This window comes from Metarhizium acridum, assembly GCF_019434415.1.
Source record: "Metarhizium acridum strain ARSEF 324 chromosome Unknown scaffold_141, whole genome shotgun sequence".
Lineage (NCBI taxonomy): Eukaryota > Fungi > Ascomycota > Sordariomycetes > Hypocreales > Clavicipitaceae > Metarhizium > Metarhizium acridum.
The window spans coordinates 670,360-690,664 of NW_027094020.1; the positions used below are offsets into that span (position 1 = coordinate 670,360).

General features: G+C 50.0%; 9 protein-coding genes across 9 annotated transcripts; 4 read left to right on the top strand and 5 right to left on the bottom strand.

The window, feature by feature from the left end:
• Positions 1–106: 106 nt before the first annotated feature.
• On the top strand, positions 107–1,055 carry J3458_008857 (uncharacterized protein; the record flags this gene model as incomplete). The annotated part of the gene is made up of 1 exon (XM_007813131.2): positions 107–1,055. One exon carries the CDS (start codon positions 107–109, stop codon positions 911–913), a length of 807 nt encoding a protein of 268 aa, XP_007811322.2. The 3' UTR covers positions 914–1,055.
• A 215-nt stretch (positions 1,056–1,270) lies between these two features.
• J3458_008858 (uncharacterized protein) lies at positions 1,271–2,980 on the bottom strand. The gene is made up of 3 exons (XM_007813132.2): positions 2,449–2,980; positions 2,280–2,380; positions 1,271–2,210 (listed from the first exon to the last, which is right to left on the bottom strand). Exons 1-3 carry the CDS (start codon positions 2,480–2,482, stop codon positions 1,590–1,592), a joined length of 756 nt encoding a protein of 251 aa, XP_007811323.2. The 5' UTR covers positions 2,483–2,980; the 3' UTR covers positions 1,271–1,589.
• Positions 2,981–7,197: 4,217 nt separating this feature from the next.
• GPA1_1 (guanine nucleotide-binding protein subunit alpha) lies at positions 7,198–8,566 on the top strand (the record flags this gene model as incomplete). Its single annotated transcript, XM_007813133.2, has 4 exons — positions 7,198–7,315; positions 7,478–7,820; positions 7,904–8,460; positions 8,523–8,566. 4 exons carry the CDS (start codon positions 7,198–7,200, stop codon positions 8,564–8,566), a joined length of 1,062 nt encoding a protein of 353 aa, XP_007811324.1.
• A 1,428-nt stretch (positions 8,567–9,994) lies between these two features.
• On the bottom strand, positions 9,995–11,381 carry J3458_008860 (uncharacterized protein; the record flags this gene model as incomplete). The annotated part of the gene is made up of 2 exons (XM_007813134.2): positions 9,995–10,401; positions 10,484–11,381. 2 exons carry the CDS (start codon positions 11,379–11,381, stop codon positions 9,995–9,997), a joined length of 1,305 nt encoding a protein of 434 aa, XP_007811325.1.
• Positions 11,382–11,650: 269 nt separating this feature from the next.
• On the bottom strand, positions 11,651–13,115 carry J3458_008861 (uncharacterized protein). The gene has a single exon (XM_007813135.2). The coding sequence runs from the start codon at positions 12,999–13,001 to the stop codon at positions 11,769–11,771; it is 1,233 nt and encodes a 410-aa protein (XP_007811326.1). The 5' UTR covers positions 13,002–13,115; the 3' UTR covers positions 11,651–11,768.
• Positions 13,116–13,246: 131 nt separating this feature from the next.
• CWC21_1 (RNA-splicing factor) lies at positions 13,247–14,429 on the top strand. The gene is made up of 2 exons (XM_007813136.2): positions 13,247–13,574; positions 13,629–14,429. The coding sequence occupies exons 1-2, from the start codon at positions 13,345–13,347 to the stop codon at positions 13,897–13,899; spliced, it is 501 nt and encodes a 166-aa protein (XP_007811327.1). The 5' UTR covers positions 13,247–13,344; the 3' UTR covers positions 13,900–14,429.
• Positions 14,430–14,687: 258 nt separating this feature from the next.
• Positions 14,688–17,215, top strand: J3458_008863 (uncharacterized protein). Its single transcript, XM_066119436.1, has 6 exons — positions 14,688–14,938; positions 15,039–15,404; positions 15,466–15,601; positions 15,674–16,235; positions 16,288–16,775; positions 16,824–17,215. Exons 2-6 carry the CDS (start codon positions 15,050–15,052, stop codon positions 16,888–16,890), a joined length of 1,608 nt encoding a protein of 535 aa, XP_065975231.1. The 5' UTR covers positions 14,688–14,938; positions 15,039–15,049; the 3' UTR covers positions 16,891–17,215.
• Positions 17,216–17,578: 363 nt separating this feature from the next.
• J3458_008864 (uncharacterized protein) lies at positions 17,579–17,923 on the bottom strand (the record flags this gene model as incomplete). The annotated part of the gene is made up of 1 exon (XM_066119437.1): positions 17,579–17,923. One exon carries the CDS (start codon positions 17,921–17,923, stop codon positions 17,579–17,581), a length of 345 nt encoding a protein of 114 aa, XP_065975232.1.
• A 782-nt stretch (positions 17,924–18,705) lies between these two features.
• On the bottom strand, positions 18,706–19,953 carry J3458_008865 (uncharacterized protein; the record flags this gene model as incomplete). The annotated part of the gene is made up of 3 exons (XM_007813138.2): positions 19,483–19,953; positions 19,089–19,428; positions 18,706–19,032 (listed from the first exon to the last, which is right to left on the bottom strand). The coding sequence occupies exons 1-3, from the start codon at positions 19,911–19,913 to the stop codon at positions 18,706–18,708; spliced, it is 1,098 nt and encodes a 365-aa protein (XP_007811329.2). The 5' UTR covers positions 19,914–19,953.
• Positions 19,954–20,305: the final 352 nt, after the last annotated feature.

The following is a 20,305-nucleotide window of genomic DNA, read 5'->3' on the forward strand; positions in this document are numbered from 1 at the left end:
TTACACCCTGTATTCGGTTTCTCATACCACCTTGCACGGTTTTCATTCCCGTATACACTTCCCGTCGTATATTCCCTTCCAAGGCCTCCGAGACAATCTCGTCGCCATGGCTCACTTCGACACGTACGACGTCATCTCGGTCGTCGGCATCCCCATCTACGTCGTCTTCCTCATCTGCGCCGTCCTCCTCTCCATCAAGCACGGCTTCAAGAAGTCCTCAGGCTGGCGGTACCTCGTCGTCCTCGCCGCCGCCCGCATCATCGGCTTCTCCCTCCGCCTCGCCATCATCAACGACCCGGCAAACACGTCCCTCTGGATCGGCTGGATGACGGTCAACGGCCTGGGCCTGGGCCCCCTCGTGCTCGTGCTCCTCGGCCTCCTCAGCCGCGTCTTCGACTCCATCAACCGCCAGGGCCACGTCGTCCTGACCCCGACGCACCAGCGCCTGGTCCAGCTGCTCGTCGTCGTCGCCGTCGTCGTCACCGTCGTCGGCGGCACCCAGTCCGGGTTCAGCCTCCAAAACGGCGCCGTCAGCGTCGACTACGCGACCGCCAGCCGCGTCGGCGTCGGCCTCATGATTGCCGCCGTCGCCCTGCTGTGTCTCGAGGCGCTCGTCGCCTTCCGGAACCAGGGCTACGTCGCGCAGGGCGAGCACCGCATCTTGCTGGGCGTCGTTGCCTCGCTGCCGTTTGTCCTTGTGCGCCTCGTGTATTCCTGCCTGACTGTCTTTGCCGGCGTCAACTCCAACGTGTGGGTTTATCTGGGCATGGGCGTCTTGATGGAGATGGTTGTGGTGTTTATGCTCGAGCTTTTGGGCTTCACGCTGGACAAGGCGCCCCGGGACCCCAGGAGTGACGATCCTGAGCTGCTAGCTCAGCGAGACGGCCAGCAGCAGTTTATAAGACGTTACTAGAACTGATGAGCTTCGAATTCTTCTTTTTTTTCCTTTCCTCGTTGCTGTTGTTTGGGAACACTCGTTTACCTTGGTTTAGTTTCGCGGGTTTCGGCATAGCGGCGTTGGCTATACCCATCGTTTGGTTCATTTTTGCTTGAGCGGAAGAACAAATACACAATGTCTCATATTTGGGTTCTATATGTAATGTTTAAACAATGCTTCTCATAGTAAGTGCGACGTCATCAGTGTGTCCGCTCTGATGCCGTTTCTTTTCAGCATTTCATTCAGTATCATTGCAAATCACCTCTCTAGTAATTCCCATCCATATCACCAACTATAAAAAAACAAATTTGATATACATCTACATGACCAATATGTGCACAGACGCCAAAACGCGACTCTTTTCTACAGGTTCTAACCAATCGTGACATGTCCACTCGCCATCGCCAGCATCATCCTTCAGTGACATGAGAATAACGCGTCGAACCAAGCCTATATAACCGTATCCTCTAAAGTCTATCCCTACCCGGGGCATATGTCTTATCCAAAGCATGTGAAGCATCATCATCTCGGTGCCTTTCAACCAGTCCCATATGTCCAACATCCCTATAAACATTAAACCAAATAAAAATCCTCCAAACAAAAGGTATCTAAAAATCGCAGCATCTCAGGCCGGAACTCGGGTTGTCCCTCCTCACATGACCGTACAGCAAGCCTTCTCCAACTTGCGCAAAATCTTGGGCAACAGCTTACCAACCATCTCCTCCATCTCATTCTGTTGCTGATTTCCATGTTGCTGCTGTGGCTGACCGCCGTGGTATTGCCCACCGTGCTGCTGCTGTTGTTGATGGTGTTGATACTGCCCACCATTGCCAGTATGTCCTCCGTATCCGCCGCCACCATGTTGACCAGGTTTCACGGGCTCTCCCCCCTGCAGGTTGATATATATCCTGCCTGCGTTCTCTTCTGTCCTGTACTTCAAACCCAATTCCCTGCACAGCTCTTCCACCTTGGGCTTGATCCTCTGGACGTGGCCAGTGGAATGGTTTCCCTTGCCCACAATGGCATGCAAGTGCTCCTGGCCGCGTTGCTGGTCGGAGCGAATACGCTCTTCCAGTATACGCTCTGCTTCCTCAACATAAAGGCCATGAAGGTCGATTGAGTCTCCGTCGATTTTGCCCTGAGCATTGTTCTCGCGGAAGATGTAGTCGGCCGCCCGGCGGTTGTAGTCGTCGCGCTTGGCGTAGTGTTGCTTGGACTCCCGGGAGTACTTCTGAGAGGCTTCGTGGTCGCCCGAGTGGAAGGCATCTTGAGACTAGGGCGACGTCTGATGTTAGTCGAGCTGTTGCCCATCGGATGCTTGCCTTGTTCGTGGTTGTCATACTCTCTGGGACGCCTGGTGAGCCTTGTCGTTCTCAGCGCGAGCCAAGTCACGCAGTCTATCATATTCGCGCTCGACATCGTCATTGTCAGCCGAGCGGAGGGCTAGGAGGTCTCGATTAGCTTTCGTTCCGGAGTGATATCGTTTGCGACTGGGAAAGAGAGGCGCATACCGCGTCCGCCCAACCTTTCCATGGGAATCGCCATTGCGTCGCGTGTGATGGACCCCGGGAGATTTGTGAAGAGATGCTGAGAATTGGTGGAAGGGCTGCGTTCGTAGCGGCGGCGCTTTTAAGATTGGGCAACAATTGGTGTTGTCGGTGTGAAAAGCTGTAGGCCGCGGATCGGCCCAACTTGATTGACTATGGGGACTCTGACAGAGTAGAATGTGGCTGGTGGGGTTCAAGTTGGGCTGCAAACCGACAGCAGTCGACACTGAACTACGCACGCATCACCAAACGATCTGCCTCATTTATATCGCCCTCCTCTTGCATGTACAATGGCAAATTGATACAAAATGTTCGTCCAAGAGTCCAAACACACAGCAAGTATCAAGGCAAACCAACAAACACAAGTATTGAACCTACATCTAGGGTAAGCTGCACAACCACGAGGGAACATTGAACAGCTTCGCCAATAAGTTATAACATAGCACCAACCCGCACGTCGCCAAACATTTATGCTGGCAACTCTACTCCGTAAGTGAAGGACTAGATGGATAATGCGATGGATCCGTCTCGCGACTCTCGCGACAAGGATGTGGGCGTGTAACTAGCTTGCTGTTCCATTTTTGCTTTTGGGTCGGGCATTACCACGTACGGAGTACCCGAGCGCAAATTGGAGAGATCCCTCTCAGAGTGAACAAGATTACCCGGATTCTACTAGTACTGTTCCAAGACCCCGGCAAGTGGAAACGCGGAATGCTTCTGGAAAAGTGAAAAGGTCGCTCCGGAGATTGCGCCGCACGTCGATAGGCCATCTGCCAACATACATACGGCGCAACTGCAGTGTGATGTCCTCCTCATTGATCGATTTGACATTGAGAATCGAGACTGTGGCGACAATACTCATAAGAAGCAACAACTACCATCCTGAATCACCTATTCGCAGCCCGTCAAGGGAGCGGCAGTGCCAGAGTTCGAAACTGCTGAAAACATAGCCACATCATCGTCTGCCGTTTCTGTGAATGACCCGAAGGACTGGAGATGGAACTAATCCGCGACCCGTTCCTATTCCTGTGCACCATTCCAACGCGAGACACCTGGAGGAGTCATATCGAGATGAGGTCGGATCGGATCTTAAACCTTTGCGGGGAAGAGCTGGCATAGGTCGCTTCCAAGAGGAACAGTGATAAATAAGTCGTTTGGACTTGTAATATTCCATGTTTTGACCATTTGGTATTCCGATCCAATGCCAACTCTTACATTTTTCTGAACAGCACAATGATAGAGAACGATTGAAGGGATGGGCTTCTCTCAGGTGTGCATACTCGGTCTGAAAATTGTCTCTCAACCAGAAACAACGTTTGAGACTTATATCAGGCTCTTCCTGGTCATAAATCTGCAAGGAGAAGGGCAGTTGTGTAGAAAGCTGATATTGTATTGGAGATGCTTTGCCAATGAGCCAGAGATGACGCCCCTCCCTCAGTCTCGCCTCAAACTTACGGCTAAAGACCAGCATTTGCAATAGTACAATGTGTATGTATACGGAGTACATATACACAGTAGCGGAGTGTGCGTTACAGAGACTCATGCAGGCCAGGGTAGGGAAATTGCACACCTGGTGCAGCCGCCGTATCTAATTTGAGCCACATTGTCAAACAACACTGTACATACATACATAAGTACATTGATGGAGTATTCCATCCGGATGCTAGGCGATGGGATGGTGCATGGGTTGCAATAACTGAAAGGATGGCAGGTGAAGTCGTTTCGTCCACGACAGGCTGACAGAAACGCGACCATCCAGACAGACCTCGTACAAGGAACGGTGGATCTCGTGGTGTCACTTGGCGGTGGCCCGTGGCCGATCTGGCGCAGGAGAGCGCTCGTCCGGCAACATGTAAAACAACGGCACGCTAGGCTGGCGCTGACGTCTGAAGCAAAATCTGGAGTTTGAGTCGTGTTGACTCTTGAAGGCTGGGCGCGAATAGGTTGGCGACAACCCTGTTCATGTGCAACTAGTAACTAATACCAATGCAATGCCTCTTCGTTGGTTGGCGACCCTGTCAGCAGCCAAATGGAACGCTGACCTGTGAGAAGTTCACTACCTCTTAGCAAGAACGCTTTGATTGGTTACAATGATGAAAGAGGTGGTCGCCCAACTACCTAGGTAGTGAGAAGTCTCCGTTTTCGAGAGGAGGATAACTAACCAGGATCCATTTCCTTTGGTAGGAAGTGTGAAAAATGTCTGAAAACGCCCTCATAGTGTACCAGTTGTCGTTCAGCACGAAAGTTACAATATATTTGCACCTGGGATGCTACTTCGAGGCCAGGAGCGCAATCCGCCATGCGTCAGTATGTGCCTGTTTTTCTTTCCTGCTATTACTATACGTTATTACTCCGTATACCTGACCACGTCGGTATTGGCAGCGTCATGGGGTGCTGGTCTTGGCTGGCGATGGTCAACTGCTCGTCACAGCACTCGAGACATGGCCAAAACAGTACCATCCAACTGAACAACACTGTCACTGTCTTGATCAGCAGGGCGGAGTAATACGTGGCTCCTCGTACTACGTACAGAGCACAACACGGAGTACTCCGTACTCCAGCCACTTTGTGCAACAAGGCTTGATCCGCCAAAACAGCGTGACAAGGCCCCTCATGCACCTGGTTCTACCGCCCACAGCTCCGCAAGCCATCCTGGTCTTTCGTTGTTCTGGTTTCGTTTCAGCGACTCCGTTCAACCAAAGATGCCTAGGCATGGGGCAATTGGTACTCCGTACCGGTTAAATAATACCACAAGGGTAGAATGGTACCTACCTAGGTAGTTGTGGAAAAATCTGTACCTGGTCCAAACAGACGTGAGAACAAATTACCTTAGCTTGGCCTACACTAGGCTGTTCAGGGACATCGAAATGAGACCATGATGGAGACGGATTTCCCCACTCTATGGCTGAACCAGGCCAAAGACGGTGGTCCGGGGCCGACATGGCGCTCTCGCATTGGTATCCTCTGGTCAGGAACGCTCGAGCTTGTCTTAGCTGAGCTGCGGACTGACGAAGTGCAGCACGGAACACGGTAACCCTGTCTGGTACCCTTGGAGAGAAAAGAAAGAGAATGGATTCGGTGATTTCGAAGGAGCACCTAAGTGCTACGTCCCCCCCGAGCGAGAAATGGCTTTAGTTTGTCCGTAGTTGTGTTTGCTATTGCAGGGTAAACGAAGAGTCAAGACAAGACGACCTTGTATCAAACGGGCTCTCATTTGCAGTCATTGACAGTGGACTGTGAAGTCGGGCTGAACTCGGAGACCAGACAGGGTGAGGCGATCAGTCGTGCCAATGAATTCTGCGCACTGTATAGGGTACAGTGCTGGGACGGAATGGCCTGCAAGAATGTCGCCCTCTTGACCTATTTTGCGTAAATCCACAGTGCGAACTGCATGACCCGCCTTGCCGCCTTGCTTGTTCAAGTACGGAGTATTACTCCTGGCCCTGTCATGGCCCAACAACCTTATTCATCAGTGGCGGCACAAGAAAAAGAGTCGAAAGTGAGCACCGACCCTTATTAGCGAGGGCGAGAGTCGAGAGTTATAGCAACGAGCATTCAAATACTGGTCCTGGTTATGTTTAGATGTAGATGCAGGTAGAGTAGATGTGCTGTCGCCGGAGTATGCGCGAGATCAATAGCAAAGCGCAACCAGAATCTTCAGAAACGAAGGGTGCATTTCGACCAGACATCTCTTCAAGGCTGGTCAAAGTCCAGATGTCTGCAAGATTGGTCGACGGCTGGTGTCTCTGCTCGTAGCTGTTTGGCTTCTGAGCCTCTGGTTGGCCTTTGGCCCCTTGGCCATGCAAGTCAGGAGCGAGTGAGTGCCCACTCTTTCCAATCTCACTTGCACCACCCCAGCCCAGCCCAGTCCAGCCAGAGCCAAAGTCAAAGCCAAGCCCAGCCCTTTCTCGTCTCGACGGTTTCCCTCCTGCTTCCTCCCCCTTCGCAGCTTCCCAAGCTCGCGGTTCGCAGTTCGCAGTTCGCAGCTTCCCACTGTCACCCCCGTTCTCAAGTGCTCAAGTGCTCGGGTGCCCCAATCTCCAATCTTGACTAGGCCGGTTGACGCCGTCTGCGCCGTCTCCTTCCCCGACAAGCCTCTGGCTTTGCGCCCTCTCGTCGTCTGTCGCTTCTTACCTCCTACAACACTTTGACTGCATTCTGCAGTGTCTGCACTCAATTGGCACATCTCTGGTGAGTCGGTGCTGTCGATTCTTCAACTTCTCCTCAATCCCCGTTAGAGCGTTTGAGCTTCTGCTGTACTGCGTTGTCGCTCTTTACCCCCCGACCCGTCCAGTCTCCATCTTCGCTTACCCCTAGGAGGCGCGGACCAAGTATTTCATGCAATCGCACGACTCGTGACCTCTCTTCAAATAATACACACGCCCCGTCGTCCCAGTCAAGGCCACTGCCACTGACTGTAGTCTCTCGATGCTTTCTGTTCCCCTCTCTGCATTCTCGAGTGTCGCTTTTGGGTGGTTGTTGTCGACGCATTGTCCGGAGCCTCTGCGAGCGTCTTAGTCTTACACTCTAGTTTTTCATCTCGTCTGCTGAGCCCCCCTTTTTGCTAACCAGATCGCGTTTTGGGGCAGCACCGTTTCTTTTTCGCCCTCGGGAGCCTGTGTCATCGCGTCAAACAGCATCAACTGCGAGCTCCTCGACTTTTTCGGATTCTATTTGTAGAACAATCGCTGAGATTTCTTAAGCGCCGCCAAGATGGGTTGTGGAATGAGCACAGAGGAGAAGGAGGGCAAGGCCCGAAACGAGGAGATTGAGAATCAGCTGAAACGGGACAAGATGATGCAGCGCAACGAGATCAAGATGCTGTTGCTCGGTATGTGAGCTGCAGAGAACCTGCTCAGGCCACATTTTGGCGACGTCACACAGAACCAACCAAGTTCCATTCTCGAATTTTTGTGGTTACTGTTACTGGTCGCCTGGTGCTGGCACGGTGCAAATCCCTGGTATGAAGTGTTACTAACCCATCTTCTGATAGGTGCTGGTGAATCTGGCAAGTCTACGATTCTCAAGCAGATGAAGCTTATTCATGAAGGTGGTTACTCTCGTGATGAGCGAGAGTCTTTCAAGGAGATTATCTTCAGCAACACTGTTCAATCGATGCGAGTCATCCTTGAGGCCATGGAGTCCCTTGAGCTGCCTCTGGAGGACCAGCGAATGGAATACCATGTCCAGACTATCTTCATGCAACCCGCCCAGATCGAAGGGGAAGTTTTGCCTCCTGAGGTTGGTGGTGCTATCGAGGCCCTATGGAAAGACCGTGGTGTCGAAGAGTGCTTCAAGCGATCACGAGAATACCAGCTCAACGACTCTGCGAGATAGTACGTTGTACCTTCGATTGACGGAAAGCCATTACCTGGATGACTTTCTGCGTCGCGAAACGACTTGGCTAACTCTCAAATAGCTATTTCGATAACATCACTCGCATTGCAGCTCCGGATTATATGCCCAACGACCAGGACGTTCTGCGATCACGAGTCAAGACTACTGGTATCACCGAGACTACTTTCATCATTGGCGACTTGACGTACCGCATGTTCGATGTCGGTGGTCAACGATCAGAGCGAAAGAAGTGGATTCATTGCTTTGAGAACGTTACCACGATTTTGTTTCTTGTCGCCATTTCTGAGTATGATCAGCTGTTGTTTGAAGATGAGACTGTCAACCGTATGCAGGAGGCTTTGACACTGTTCGATTCTATCTGTAATTCAAGGTGGTTCATCAAGACGTCAATCATCTTGTTCCTCAACAAGATCGATCGTTTCAAGGAGAAGCTACCCGTCAGCCCGATGAAGAACTATTTCCCCGACTATGAGGGTGGTGATGACTATGCTGCGGCTTGCGACTACATCCTCAACCGATTTGTCAGCTTGAACCAGCATGAGACCAAGCAAATTTATACTCACTTCACCTGCGCCACCGACACTACTCAGATCCGCTTCGTGATGGCGGCTGTCAATGGTATGCCTTCGTCAAGTAGCTACCCGTCACCTTTCTTATATAAAGCTAATATTGTTCTCTAGACATCATCATCCAGGAGAACCTTAGATTGTGTGGTTTGATCTAATCAATTTGTTTCATTTCATTGTCTTAAAACACGAATACCCTCAAGCTCATTAACGACCACCTAGGGGGCCACGGAGACACGGCTCATGATTTTTCTTTCATTGTACTCGTATCAGCGTAAACGAGAGACTTGATGTCTCTTGTTTGTTCCCCATTGCCTATACTTCTCATCAGAGTTATATACTGCGGCGCTACGCTGTGTATGTGAAACCCAGGCGATGATTTTTTTTTCTTTTGGCTCTTCTGTGGGACCTGCTTGCGCCTCCACGCACACGATTGTGGTATACGATGTATCACTGGGTGCTACAACACGATACCTCGTAACAAAATACGGCAAAACATGGGTTCAGAAAGGAAGAGTGCGTGGACAGAACCTCGAGCGGGGAGGGAGATACTACACAGCATCGTGAGTTAGTCGATGCATCGGCGTGGTGGTCATCTACTTTGTTTAATTACGAAAACTATTACTTTTTTCTATCATTTCCTCAAATTTTCGATGCTGTCGTCCCTTACTCGCGCGTTTCAGTTGTCTTCATTTCCTCTTCTTATCTGTTTATTCTTTCAATTTCTTCATCCATCTTTGTGGGAAATGGCACCTCAAGACAGCCTATTTGGATGAAGTGGTGAGAGAGTGGGGGCGTGCGATGCGGCGGTTGGAAACTATGGGACAGGAACAGGGCTTAGCTGAAGCTAGACCTAAAATAAGGATACACACATACATTAGCTTGTATGACAGACTCAAGTGACTATTTGGTCATCACATACAGGATGGTCTATCTCCCGTACACCACTATGGTAAGTGGTGGGTACGGCAGGCAAATGGAATTGCTTGATGGCATGTATAAAATAAGCTAGTTCTTTCTATTCTACGTCCTAAGGATGTCTGGGATATAGACGTTCAAAACGTGGTGAACCAAGGTAACCCCTTTTACAAAATGTCCAATATCGTTTCGTTTTTGATCGTTGAGCTTGCTATAGTTCATGATATACCTGAACTGAACTCGGGGTATAAAAATTTCGTAGCAAATGTTAATCATAAGCAAAGTGCAAAGTAATAACAGATGCGCGCCTCTAACGCGCAATGTGTGAACGCCTTTTTCATAGTTCAACCAAATAGACGAGGAGAGTATCAAGGATGAAGCAATAAGTATAAAGCTTTCAACGAGAGTCTTTCGTTTGATCCGATAGTCTCTACATCCTCTGCAGCTGCCTTTCTTGTTTTCGTGAATCTTGGGTTGATGAGTTGGTGAATGTAGCTGTATTGGATGGGTAGGTCAGCTTACCTTTTTCTTGGTTTCATCTCACTCGACTTCTAAATTTCTACATGCTCGTTTTGCGCGACGCTATGCTTTTAAGCTTGCCGAATTGTAAGCCTGTGGGCGGTGAATACTGGCTATGGTCTCGGAAGTTCATTCTCATCACCACCGAGTCAGGTCAATGGCCCGCCGGGCGAGTTATCATCCATAGGCATGTCTCCCGCCTGACTTTGAGAGAGCTGATCTTGTTCCAGCCTTTGCTGCTCGGCGATTCCTTCTGGAGTTTGCAGATACTCATCGTATTCTGCAATACGCATGCCCAATTCCTTGGCCGCGGCCTCGATTCTGGCAATATATCGTCCTCTTCTTGTCAAGCTGACGATATCTCCCATCGTCTGGCTCAGAAACTGCCTAGTTTCATCAGCCAAGGCCCAATGAAGAATATCGGATTGCAATGACGTGACGGGAGGTGTTGCCGCAGTAGAGAGTTGCTGGTATGTCGCTACAGGCTGCGCTACCTGGGAGGAGGAAGGACCGGCTGCAGACGGAGCAAAGTGAGGTGGCTGAGGGTTATTGTTCTCTGATCAATACTTTGTTAGGATTCAGGATACATGAGTCAGGGTAGAAAGGAAACTCTAATAGGTCCGATAGTAGCCACGTACCATGAAACGTACACCTCGAACCACTCGCGTTAAACCAGCAGTTAGTACAACTGCCACACATTTGGCCGTCGTACACGACACATTGTGTCCATGGGCCATGACCTTTGTGACAATTCTTGCATGGCCGAGCAGCTACTTCACCGGTGACGTGGGCCAACAAAGCCTCGACGTTGCTACGCCTTTCAATGTTTAGCTTTTGGTCGCTCCGTCGCTGTGTTGGCTCTCGACGTGCTGCCTCTCCCGCAAGTTTCTTACAGAGGGCGCTGTCAATTCTCAGATTATCGCCGTATGCCTCCATTGCCACATCAGCCGCGGTTCGGCTTGGCGGACAGCAATTACTTCTTTCAGATACACTTGCACTCTCAGTTGGACCTGGCGAGGGAGTATGAAGACTGTCTGAGAAATGATGTTGGTCCAATTGCAGCCCTTCGTCGGCTTCCAACGCCTGCTGAAGGCTGGAAATAGAACCCGCAGTGTTACTGAGCACACCCGTATCAGAAAGTTGTACAGAATCACCCAAATGGCTGCTCGAATCAGCCATGGATGAGTGACCTAGATTTGCGGCATCCCTGGCGAAACCATCGTTGGAAGCGTGGTGCACCAAAGCTTCAAGATGGTCGTGAGCTGTACTTGGTAGTGGTGAATATCGACTGCCACGACGAGGAGCGGTGCCCGTCTTTATAACCTTGCTAGCTTTGCCTCGGGAGGGCATGGTCTTCATGGTCGGATGAGTATCGCTGAATATCAGAGATGGTGGCACCGACACAACTTCTTCCGATATAAGTCGGCCGCCATGGTTGAACGGCGATCCGGGAACACCTGGGTGTTGCTGGCATAGGTTGCCCAGATTCTGGTCGCCGCGTTGCAGCCCATGGTAGGGCGCCCAGCGGCGATTCATGACCCGCTGTGATTGGCCCAATGGGTCTCAAGGCGTGGTGTGTTTGCGGAAAACAGGGCCTTGAGGCAACCACCGGCTCCTTGACGTACAACGAAGAGAATATAAGATATTGTACGTACGCAACAGGGAAATGAAAAGATTGGAGATTTACGGGATGTTTTTAAAAATGTTGGGAACGGATGTTATTGAACGGGAAGATGTGGGTGCCTGAGGCCCGAGGAGAGGAACTCCCAATTTAGAAGCCGCAACTCACCTCCTGCTCACCTATCCTTCACTTTGCAACAGGGGTCACCAGTGCCACACGCAATGTAAATTCATCACAGTCGCTGAAATATGTTCAATTTCGATTTACGTCCTCCACATGTGTTTCTACGAACGCCGACCGGCCTATTGGCCCCATAATCCCTCTGCTCTACCTTCCGTAATCTCCTTCCACTGTTGGGCGAACTCCCGAAGCCCCCCCTCACCCGCAAGACTGGCATCTACGACCTCCTTTGGTAGCTTATGAGCAGAGTACTGCGGCGTACTGAAATTGAAAGCCGCAGGATCGTCCCTTTCAATAAGCCTCAGCTCAGGCAAGGCATTAGGTTCATAGTCCATGGTGGCATCGTCATCCGTCTCATCTGCGCCAGTCTCGTCCCCACTAGTGTCTACAGCTTGGTCAGTTCCAGCCGAGCCATATAGCGGAGTCTTGACTTCCATGTCAAGGAGTTCTGGCCACGAGAAAAGCAAAGTATCCGTTCGAGGGGCCCAAGGGTTAATGTCCATAAGGCGAACTTTTCCTAAACCATCGTCTGCCACAGGGTCCTCAGGGATATAAACGTCGAATGTGAAACAGGCATCTGGAAATGTGAGTCTCATCCTCTCTCTGAAAAAGGACCTGATCTTTCTCCATAATTGTGGGCGAAGGCCGTGCAAAAAGTTATAGTAATTCAGGTCTCGCTGCGTAATGCCAATAAGTGACCGATGCTTAACAAAACAGCGGAACTCTAGAGCAACATGGGGCGTGAAGAATGGCCTGAGGACAAGAACCGGACTAAATGGCCGGGACGGCGGTGCAGATGTGCAACCGTCAAACGCATGATCCAAATCGTGTGAGACGAATGACGACGACTTGAGTAAGAGGTATATATCGTTTGGCGATGTGCATTTTAACGTGTTTTGATGTGGCGACACCCATTTGGCGTCCTTGGGGGTCGACCAGTTGAGTTTGGGAGCAACGGCTCCGCCGAGTTCCTCAATGGTCTCCTTAATCTTTTTATGTGTCTCGGGAAACCTCTCATTTGGGGGTAGTCTAGGTGCCTCGTCTTCGTCCTCGTCGTCTGAAGAGTCCATATCTTTCTTGCCTTGGGAGTTGGCGTTTGCGCCTAGTGAATGCCACTCCGGATCTGCGGGTGCAACAAAGACACCTTCGTCGGCCAACAGAATTCCGTCCTCTTGTAGGTATGCCACAAAAGTTTGAGGCAATGGAATGATTCTTGACTTCAAACAAGAACTCCTGTAGCTTGGGAACCATTTATCGTATGAGCAGTTCTGGATGTGGTCTTTGGTAACTGGAGGGAACACGAGCTCTGCGGCATGTTGCGGATTTGCGTCTGGGTCCGGTGTCAGGTGAGGCATAGTTCTAGCTAGTATTTAAACGAGATCAATGGATAGGGTAGAGAAAAGTGTAGTATAGTCTAGCAATTATAAAAATGATGTACATTGCCTGAAGACGCCTCCAGTAGAAAGTTCTGATCTGGTTTGGCTCGCAGCATAAAATTAAGTTGCATCCTCTCTTGCAAGGTCACCCCCACCATCCGCCCTCGTCGATTTTGCCACTCTTTATCGACGCAGCGCCCACTCACCGCTTACTAAATTCAGTATGACTGATTGCTATCCGTCTCCCCGCTACCAGGTTTCGGCAATCCTTCAGTCTCTCATCTTTTTGATAATCCACCGTTCTAAATAATAGGAGTCAAATATGTCAGAAAACGTTGGTCTATCTACTCCAAGGGGAAGTGGAACCTCAGGGTACGTCCAGAGGAACCTCGCGCATCTCAAGCCTCGTGACCACGCAGCTCCATACCCCCAGGATTTGGATAGCTTACGCCATAAGCAACGACAACCCGACAAAGGTATCCTGGAACATGATCGCAAGAGACAAATTGAAGTCAAGGTTTTTGATCTAAGAGATAAACTTGAGGAGGATGAGTAGGCCATCACTATAGACTCCTTTGTCGTGCTGCATGCTAACAGAATGCCCAGGATCGATGAAGAAGAGATTGACAAACGATGCGACGAACTGCGCGAAAAGCTCCTCGCAGAGATGGAATCGGGCAAGAGGGGGGGCTCCGGACCGAGGCGAACATTCAAAGAACATCAAGTTCACGAAATGGCTGATGCCAAGATCAAGGAAAGCGAGCGATTAAGGAAGGCACTTAAAATTAGCCCTGAATATGAGGAAGGCAGTCACTGGAAGAGACAGGAAGAACGACTCCGAAATGCTCTTGAGAAAGAAGTGGACGAGAAGGAATGAGGGAGAAACTGAAGCTCGGAATAACGAAACGAAGGCCACGCGACAATCTGTTCAAGTTCGAAGGCACTACATTTCACAGCTGCGGGTCTACTAGTAGACTACTCAAAATGTGTGTATTGGCGTTTGGCTCGAAAAGCGTCCTGCGACGGAATTTACATCCACATTTAGCTCCGAGGAGACCATGATTCCTCCTCAATACGTCGAAGCATATGGTGTTCAGTGTTTATCGCTCTGAAGTATCACCTGTCACAGAACTAGCACAAGTAGCACAAGTTGCTTGGGAGGATGTGGATGAAAATGTGAGATTATGAATGAATGAGAGATACCGCCGGTCCAGAATCGGACGAATCCTTCACGCCGCGGATACTCTAGGGTTTCGAATGCGACTTGCAGCGCAGAGTATCACAAGACTGATGGGACAATTCATGAGGGAGATGAGACATTGATAAGGATTCATATAGTTGCGTTGGATGCATCATTAGGATAAAATACGACTGCAATGGCATTTCTCAATACTAGAAGCTTTGGACACCATGATTGTGATATCACGACTGTTCTCAGGTCCGAGTCCTGTCACCTTCGAAGGTGGTCCGCCATTGGTCCGATGACCGGTTGAGAAATCATGAGACGATTTCGGAGCCTGGAGGACGGAAAGGGGCATTGGGTGGCTCTTGCCGTTAGTATTCCGCTTTAGGAATCAGACGAGAGGGTCAGAGTTTTGTGCATGAAATATCTCATACGCCAAGCTTGAGTACGAGGGTTATATCTCCCATCCTGTGCGGAATGTCGTCAAATTGGCTGCATTTTACGGAGTACAGCTCGACTTGCATGCCTATCAGGCGATGAGGGTCACATTCCGCCCATCATTATTTGACCCCTGCCCCAGTCACCGCTAGCATGAACCTGGTAATTAATTGTGCGCAGCTTCACCCTGTCTGGTCTGGACTCTGATGTCTGATCCAGCCTAACAGCTTGGGCGAATCGCACCGATCACCGACTTTCTCAAAGACTGTAGAGTCTCTGATGCTAAAGTAGAAAGGCGAGACTACTTTTCCCCAGGGCGGTTGGCGTCCTCCATAAGTCCCCCCGATCGTCGCGATATTGAGAAACAAGAAGTGCTGACCCAGCGTCCGTTCAAGCCTTTTGCATCATGCTATCGACACTCTCCATTGTGCTGTTCCTTGCAGCTGTGGGTTCGGTGACTGATGCTGGGTGTTCAGGACAGACTGACTTTAAAACCCGTTGCTTGTCTTTTGAGCCAGAGAAGCTGGTTGAGAATTCCAAGCGCATGCGCCTCGAGTATGTCACCAATGGCACGACTCTCGAATTTCCAGACAATGACACGTCGTGCAAGAGGGCCTCGCAGCTCGTTGCTGCCAATTTGTGCCGGATAGCGCTACATATTGAAACATCTAAGCGATCTGGCATTACCTTCGAGCTCTGGTTACCCGAGATGTGGACCGAGGCAAGATACATATCAACTGGAAACGGTGGCGTTGATGGATGTAAGTTTGCCTCCAGTTTTCCAATTCCGCATGGGCAATTCCGATCAACTAACCGCGGCAGGCGTCAAGTATGAGGATTTGGCATATACAACTGCCAATGGCTTTGCCGCCATGGGAACGAATAATGGCCATAATGGCACTACGGGCGTGTCATTCCTGAATAATCCTGATGTTGTCGAGGACTTCTCGTATAGAGCGTAGGCCGCACTCTCATAGTCAGTTGATATTGCATCGAGTGACTAATTACTAGTTGAATTGATCTCATTTAGCCTCCACACCGGCACGGTAGCAGGCAAGTTGTTGACCGGCCAATTCTACAAAAAAACTCCCGCTCATTCATACTACATTGGATGCTCTCTGGGTGGTCGTATGGGCGTCAAAGCTGCTGAAGCCTTTCCAGATGATTATGATGGAATTGTTGCTGGATGTCCTGCCGTTGACTTCCTTCATCTACAAGGAGCGAGAGCCATGTTCTATCCCGTCACCGGTCCCGCCGGCTCATCCAACTTTATTCGCCCGGAGCTGTGGACTGGCTTAATCCACGATGAGGTTCTCAACCAGTGTGACCTTCTCGATGGCGTGAAGGATGGTATCATTGAAGTGCCAGACAAGTGCTACTTCGACCCCGAAACCTTGCAGTGCCCGATGCCCTGGTGGCCATTCGGCAACAAGGACAAGTGCCTCAACTCTCAACAAGTACTGCAGCTGAGGAGGATTTACGCCGCCTACAAGTACCCTGATGGCACGTTGATATTCCCTCGCATGAATCCGGGTAACGAGGAGAAAGCTGTAAAGAAATTACTTGCCGGGGCACCGTTCAGCTATTCTCAAGTAAGCACGTATCTCCACGTCAAAGCCCACTGACACTCACTAAGTAAATTAGGACTGGTTCCGATACGTTGTCCTCAACGACTCAAATTGGGATGCTATAAACTACAACTCCTCCCTCGTAGCCCTAGCCGACACACAGAACCCCTTCAATATCAGAACTTTTCCTGATGGTCTTCCCGCATTCAAAGCCAAAGGCGGCAAGATGATTAGTTACCACGGCGGCCAAGATAATCAAATCACAATGTTTAACACGGAGCGTTTCTGGGACCACATGGCCAAAGAGGACCGCCACTTGCACGATTATTACCGCTTTTTCCGTGTCTCTGGCATGTTCCACTGCAATGCTGGCCCTGGAGCTTGGGCATTCGGACAAGGCGGTGGTGCCCCGGCAGCGGGGATCCCGTTCGATCCCGAAAGGAATGTGCTTGCCGCTATTGTTGCGTGGGTTGAAGAAGGGAGAGCACCGGAGACTTTGACGGGGACAAAGTTTGTTAATGATACAGTGGCTTTAGGTGTTGATTTCCACCGCAGGCACTGTTTGTAAGTTTCATGCTGGAAGCTGAGGAGAAATATCGCTGACATGTGCAGATACCCAAGGACGCAGACTTACATTGGTGGAAACCATAAGCATGCTTCAAGCTGGAAGTGTGTGTAGTACGGCTTGAATGGGAGTTTGTATCTATATAATGTGATTAAACTCCTCCATCTGATACAGGACATGTATTCCCGCCAGATTATATCTGAATTTCATCTCATCATGTCATCATACTCTTTTCTACTGCCTACAGGGTGCTATTATTCCAACTACGTTTAAGATATGCTCGTGAATACACCTTTGTCCCTGCTACTGTTATAGTTATGGCCTATCTCAATTCCCCGCTCAAAGGATCCGAGGTAGGCACAGTCTCCGACAACTTGGGCGGTTGACCGTTGAGTCGGAGACGAAAGATGCAGTAATAGCGGCTCATGGCCCAGTATCCCGATTAGTATAGTACAAAATACAAATATATTGTAATTGTTGGAAATGCTCTAATTATAAGTGTCGTCCTAGAACGGTGCAGTGCAGTGTCCTTGAGCGGCTTTGGTAGTGATTCGGCCCTCTTGGTAAGGCGAACAAAGCGCGGTTGATGCTTGTTCTCGGTGTTTATATATTCAAGTCCAATTTCGGGTGGCCATTTACCGTCTAGGCGAAAGAAATAGCGTCGTGCAGGTATATATAGCTGGTTGTCCTCTCGCATGAATTTCACAATCCAATCGTGTACAAGGCCGGGCTAATGGGTAAAGCTGGCACGTAGAGTCAGCGAGGCCATGGCCGCATGACTATGAAGAGCCGCCCGGGATAGTCAAGGGGTTTGACGAAGCTGTAGAAAGTCAAGAATCTTGCTTCCAGCTTGGTCATCGCCGTCAGACGTTTCCGCCAAGCCCTCGTCAACCCACCCTTCGGTCCTCTCGCCGCCACGGTCAATAGGCCAAGCGTTGTCAGAATGAGTATTCTCGCGGAAGGATGTTTGAACGAAGATCGAGGAGTGGTGGCGGGGCGAGGATATCAAAAGTGGCGGCTCCAGCGCCGACAATGGCAGCAAGAAGCTCATCTTGGACCGCACATCATCCTCATCGCCGCTGAAGCGTGCAGATGTGTGCTTTTTGATAAGAGCGTCTTCTGTCGCAATGTAGTCGAGATTCGCCATCGCTCTTTGCCCGTTCCAACGGAGATGAAATGTAACCCCATCGACGCATGCGTATGAGGCGCGTTCAACATGCTAGACGGCGGACATGATTGGAATTTCGAGAGCAGGAACGGTTTACAAACTTGCAGCATCCGGTCGTCTTTCGTCCGGAGCCAATTTAGTTGTACTGGCCTCAGATTGATAAGTCCGGGACTTTTGTGACCAGGGACCTCGAACCACATTTCCATACCAGGAAATCAGCTATAATGTTAAAGTGTATTAGTATATATTTCTTAATAGGCAAGTGTATTCTGCCACGAATCATGCATGACGACGCCGCGTATTCACAAGAAGCCTTGGATCGGATCATCGAGGCCTCGAGGGGAGATGACTATGAGCCAAACGCCTTGGCAGCCTTTGAGTCTGTTGCAGGCATCATTAGGAACGAGACGGGGCTTACGGGGAGGCGCAGGTGTCGTTTTCTAGGAACGAGACCAACTTGAAGCTATTGCTTCAGCTTTGTAGTTCAACAAGACACGACTTGACCGCCAGCATCTTGTAAAGACTGCCCCCGAGAGTTGTTTGCCAGGAATTGACCACGTATAGAAACGGGAATCCAGTGCCACAATATCAGGACAGAATCGCGAACAAGTCGTGCACACCCTGAAGCGTATGCAAACCACGAGCTTTCCCGTGTTTTCCAAGACCTAAAGCAAGTTTCGTTGGTGAGGCTATGAGCCCAGTCTTCCTTTATTTAAGCGCTAGATGGGTATTTTGGATGGGTGACAGGCAACGAACGACGTTTAACATGAGTCTCTAGCAACACCAGGCCCCGACTCGTCTAGATGTGAATTGGCTGGTGGAGTTGTAGGACCAGGCTCCTTATACACAACCAAATCCTCTGCCGTGCCCACTTCTTCCAGGCTCGTCGCCGACAGTATCAGCGCCCAAAGGCGATCACGCAGGGTTTCGTGGGGTTCATAGGGAATGGCGGTGATCCGGATCGAAACATGCTGTGGCTCCGACGGGGTTTTGAACGGGTCCCTCAACATGCGTATGAATTCGGATGATATGTTTGCAGTGTAGAGGTGTATGAAATTGGTGTCCTCGGACGAATATAGCACTTTGGACTGCATTCATTCATTAGCGAGGTGGCAACCAACACGGATGGTGAGGCAGTACGTACGATGACGCCGGTCACAGGCTTGGTCGCGAAGGCTCTCCATTGTTCTTGGGCGAGGGCAATCAATACCGCCACCAGGTACGGATCGTGGAGTGGCTCGGTGAAGGTCGATCGAAGCTTTCTCCATTTCCGCGCAGCCAAATTGCGGCCTACACTATTGAACTCAGAGGCACAGAAAGTTCTAGAACACCTCTCCCTGCGCCATGAAGCAAGGCGGTCAGAATCAAGATATGCAACAGGAGGCTTTGTTGGAAGGCCAAGTCCATTTCGCAGGTAAAAGTAAAAGACAGGTATTGAAGTGTCCCGATAGGCCCCAAAGCCAAAGTTCAGTTCCGGCTCACAACTGTGTAGGAGAATGTTAGACGGAAATGCAATGAAAGAGAATAGTTGGACTTACCAGAGTCCTAGCGGAGCCTTGTCTGATTTTTCATCATAAAGGAGAGGCAAGACTGCGGTTGTCATGTCAAAGGACTCGGAGAATTTCCCATCCTTGGTCTTCACTGGACGGAAAACCTCGCCAGGGTCAAGAGTAAGACCTCTCATCACAAGCGTTGGAGGTGCGACATGGGGTCCAGTAAAGGTGCATCCTAGGAGCTCGACTTGCAGTTTCGTCCAAAAGAGAGGATTCACGAGAACCCGGAATCTAGGGAAGCGGCGGCATCTCGCAATGATGGAAAGATTCTCCAAGTCAGAGGGAGTTTCCGAAAGGGGCCCAGTGCCGGAGGCTGGGGGTGGTTGATTTTCCATTGAGTGACGAAGCTCGAGGCTGGTGTACGGCAAAGAACGAGAAGATGTGCATTGGGGACCAAGCACGAAAGCGGAATTCATTGTTTTATCCTTTGGCTGTGTCAAGGGGCATTTACTATACTAGGTTATGGTTTCAGCTAACAAGATATCTCAACTTTAAAAATATATAAAGTTTACTGAAAATAATATAAGATGAAAAGTATTCATAATTCTACTACGACTAAAAGCAACCATCAATATTTTGGTTGCACGCCGTGGCTGAGGCTATTGCGGGATAGCCTTTACCGGTGCACCGCGATGAATCACTAATCGTACTACAGATAGCTTTAACGCACCGTGATGCGTGTGTTGATAGTGTTTGACGCGGTAAGGCCAGGTATCGTGTTACCCTTGGCTGGTACAGTGTTTGCACGATTATTTAGATAGTTATAAAAAAGGAAAAAAAATGGTGAGAGAGAGAGAGAGAGAGAGAG

Bases quoted from the DNA above. Each gene is read 5' to 3' on its own strand.
- J3458_008858 (XM_007813132.2), bottom strand. From the start codon at position 2,482: ATGGCGATTCCCATGGAAAGGTTGGGCGGACGCG. The intron at 2,381-2,448 runs GTATGCGCCTCT...GAGACCTCCTAG, and splicing joins GGAAAGGTTGGGCGGACGCG to CCCTCCGCTCGGCTGACAAT. The intron at 2,211-2,279 runs GTATGACAACCA...ACGTCGCCCTAG, and splicing joins CTCACCAGGCGTCCCAGAGA to TCTCAAGATGCCTTCCACTC.
- J3458_008861 (XM_007813135.2), bottom strand. From the start codon at position 13,001: ATGCCTCACCTGACACCGGACCCAGACGCAAATCCGCAACATGCCGCA.
- CWC21_1 (XM_007813136.2), top strand. From the start codon at position 13,345: ATGTCAGAAAACGTTGGTCTATCTACTCCAAGGGGAAGTGGAACCTCA. The intron at 13,575-13,628 runs GTAGGCCATCAC...CAGAATGCCCAG, and splicing joins GATAAACTTGAGGAGGATGA to GATCGATGAAGAAGAGATTG.
- J3458_008863 (XM_066119436.1), top strand. From the start codon at position 15,050: ATGCTATCGACACTCTCCATTGTGCTGTTCCTTGCAGCTGTGGGTTCG. The intron at 15,405-15,465 runs GTAAGTTTGCCT...TAACCGCGGCAG, and splicing joins AAACGGTGGCGTTGATGGAT to GCGTCAAGTATGAGGATTTG. The intron at 16,776-16,823 runs GTAAGTTTCATG...TGACATGTGCAG, and splicing joins TTCCACCGCAGGCACTGTTT to ATACCCAAGGACGCAGACTT.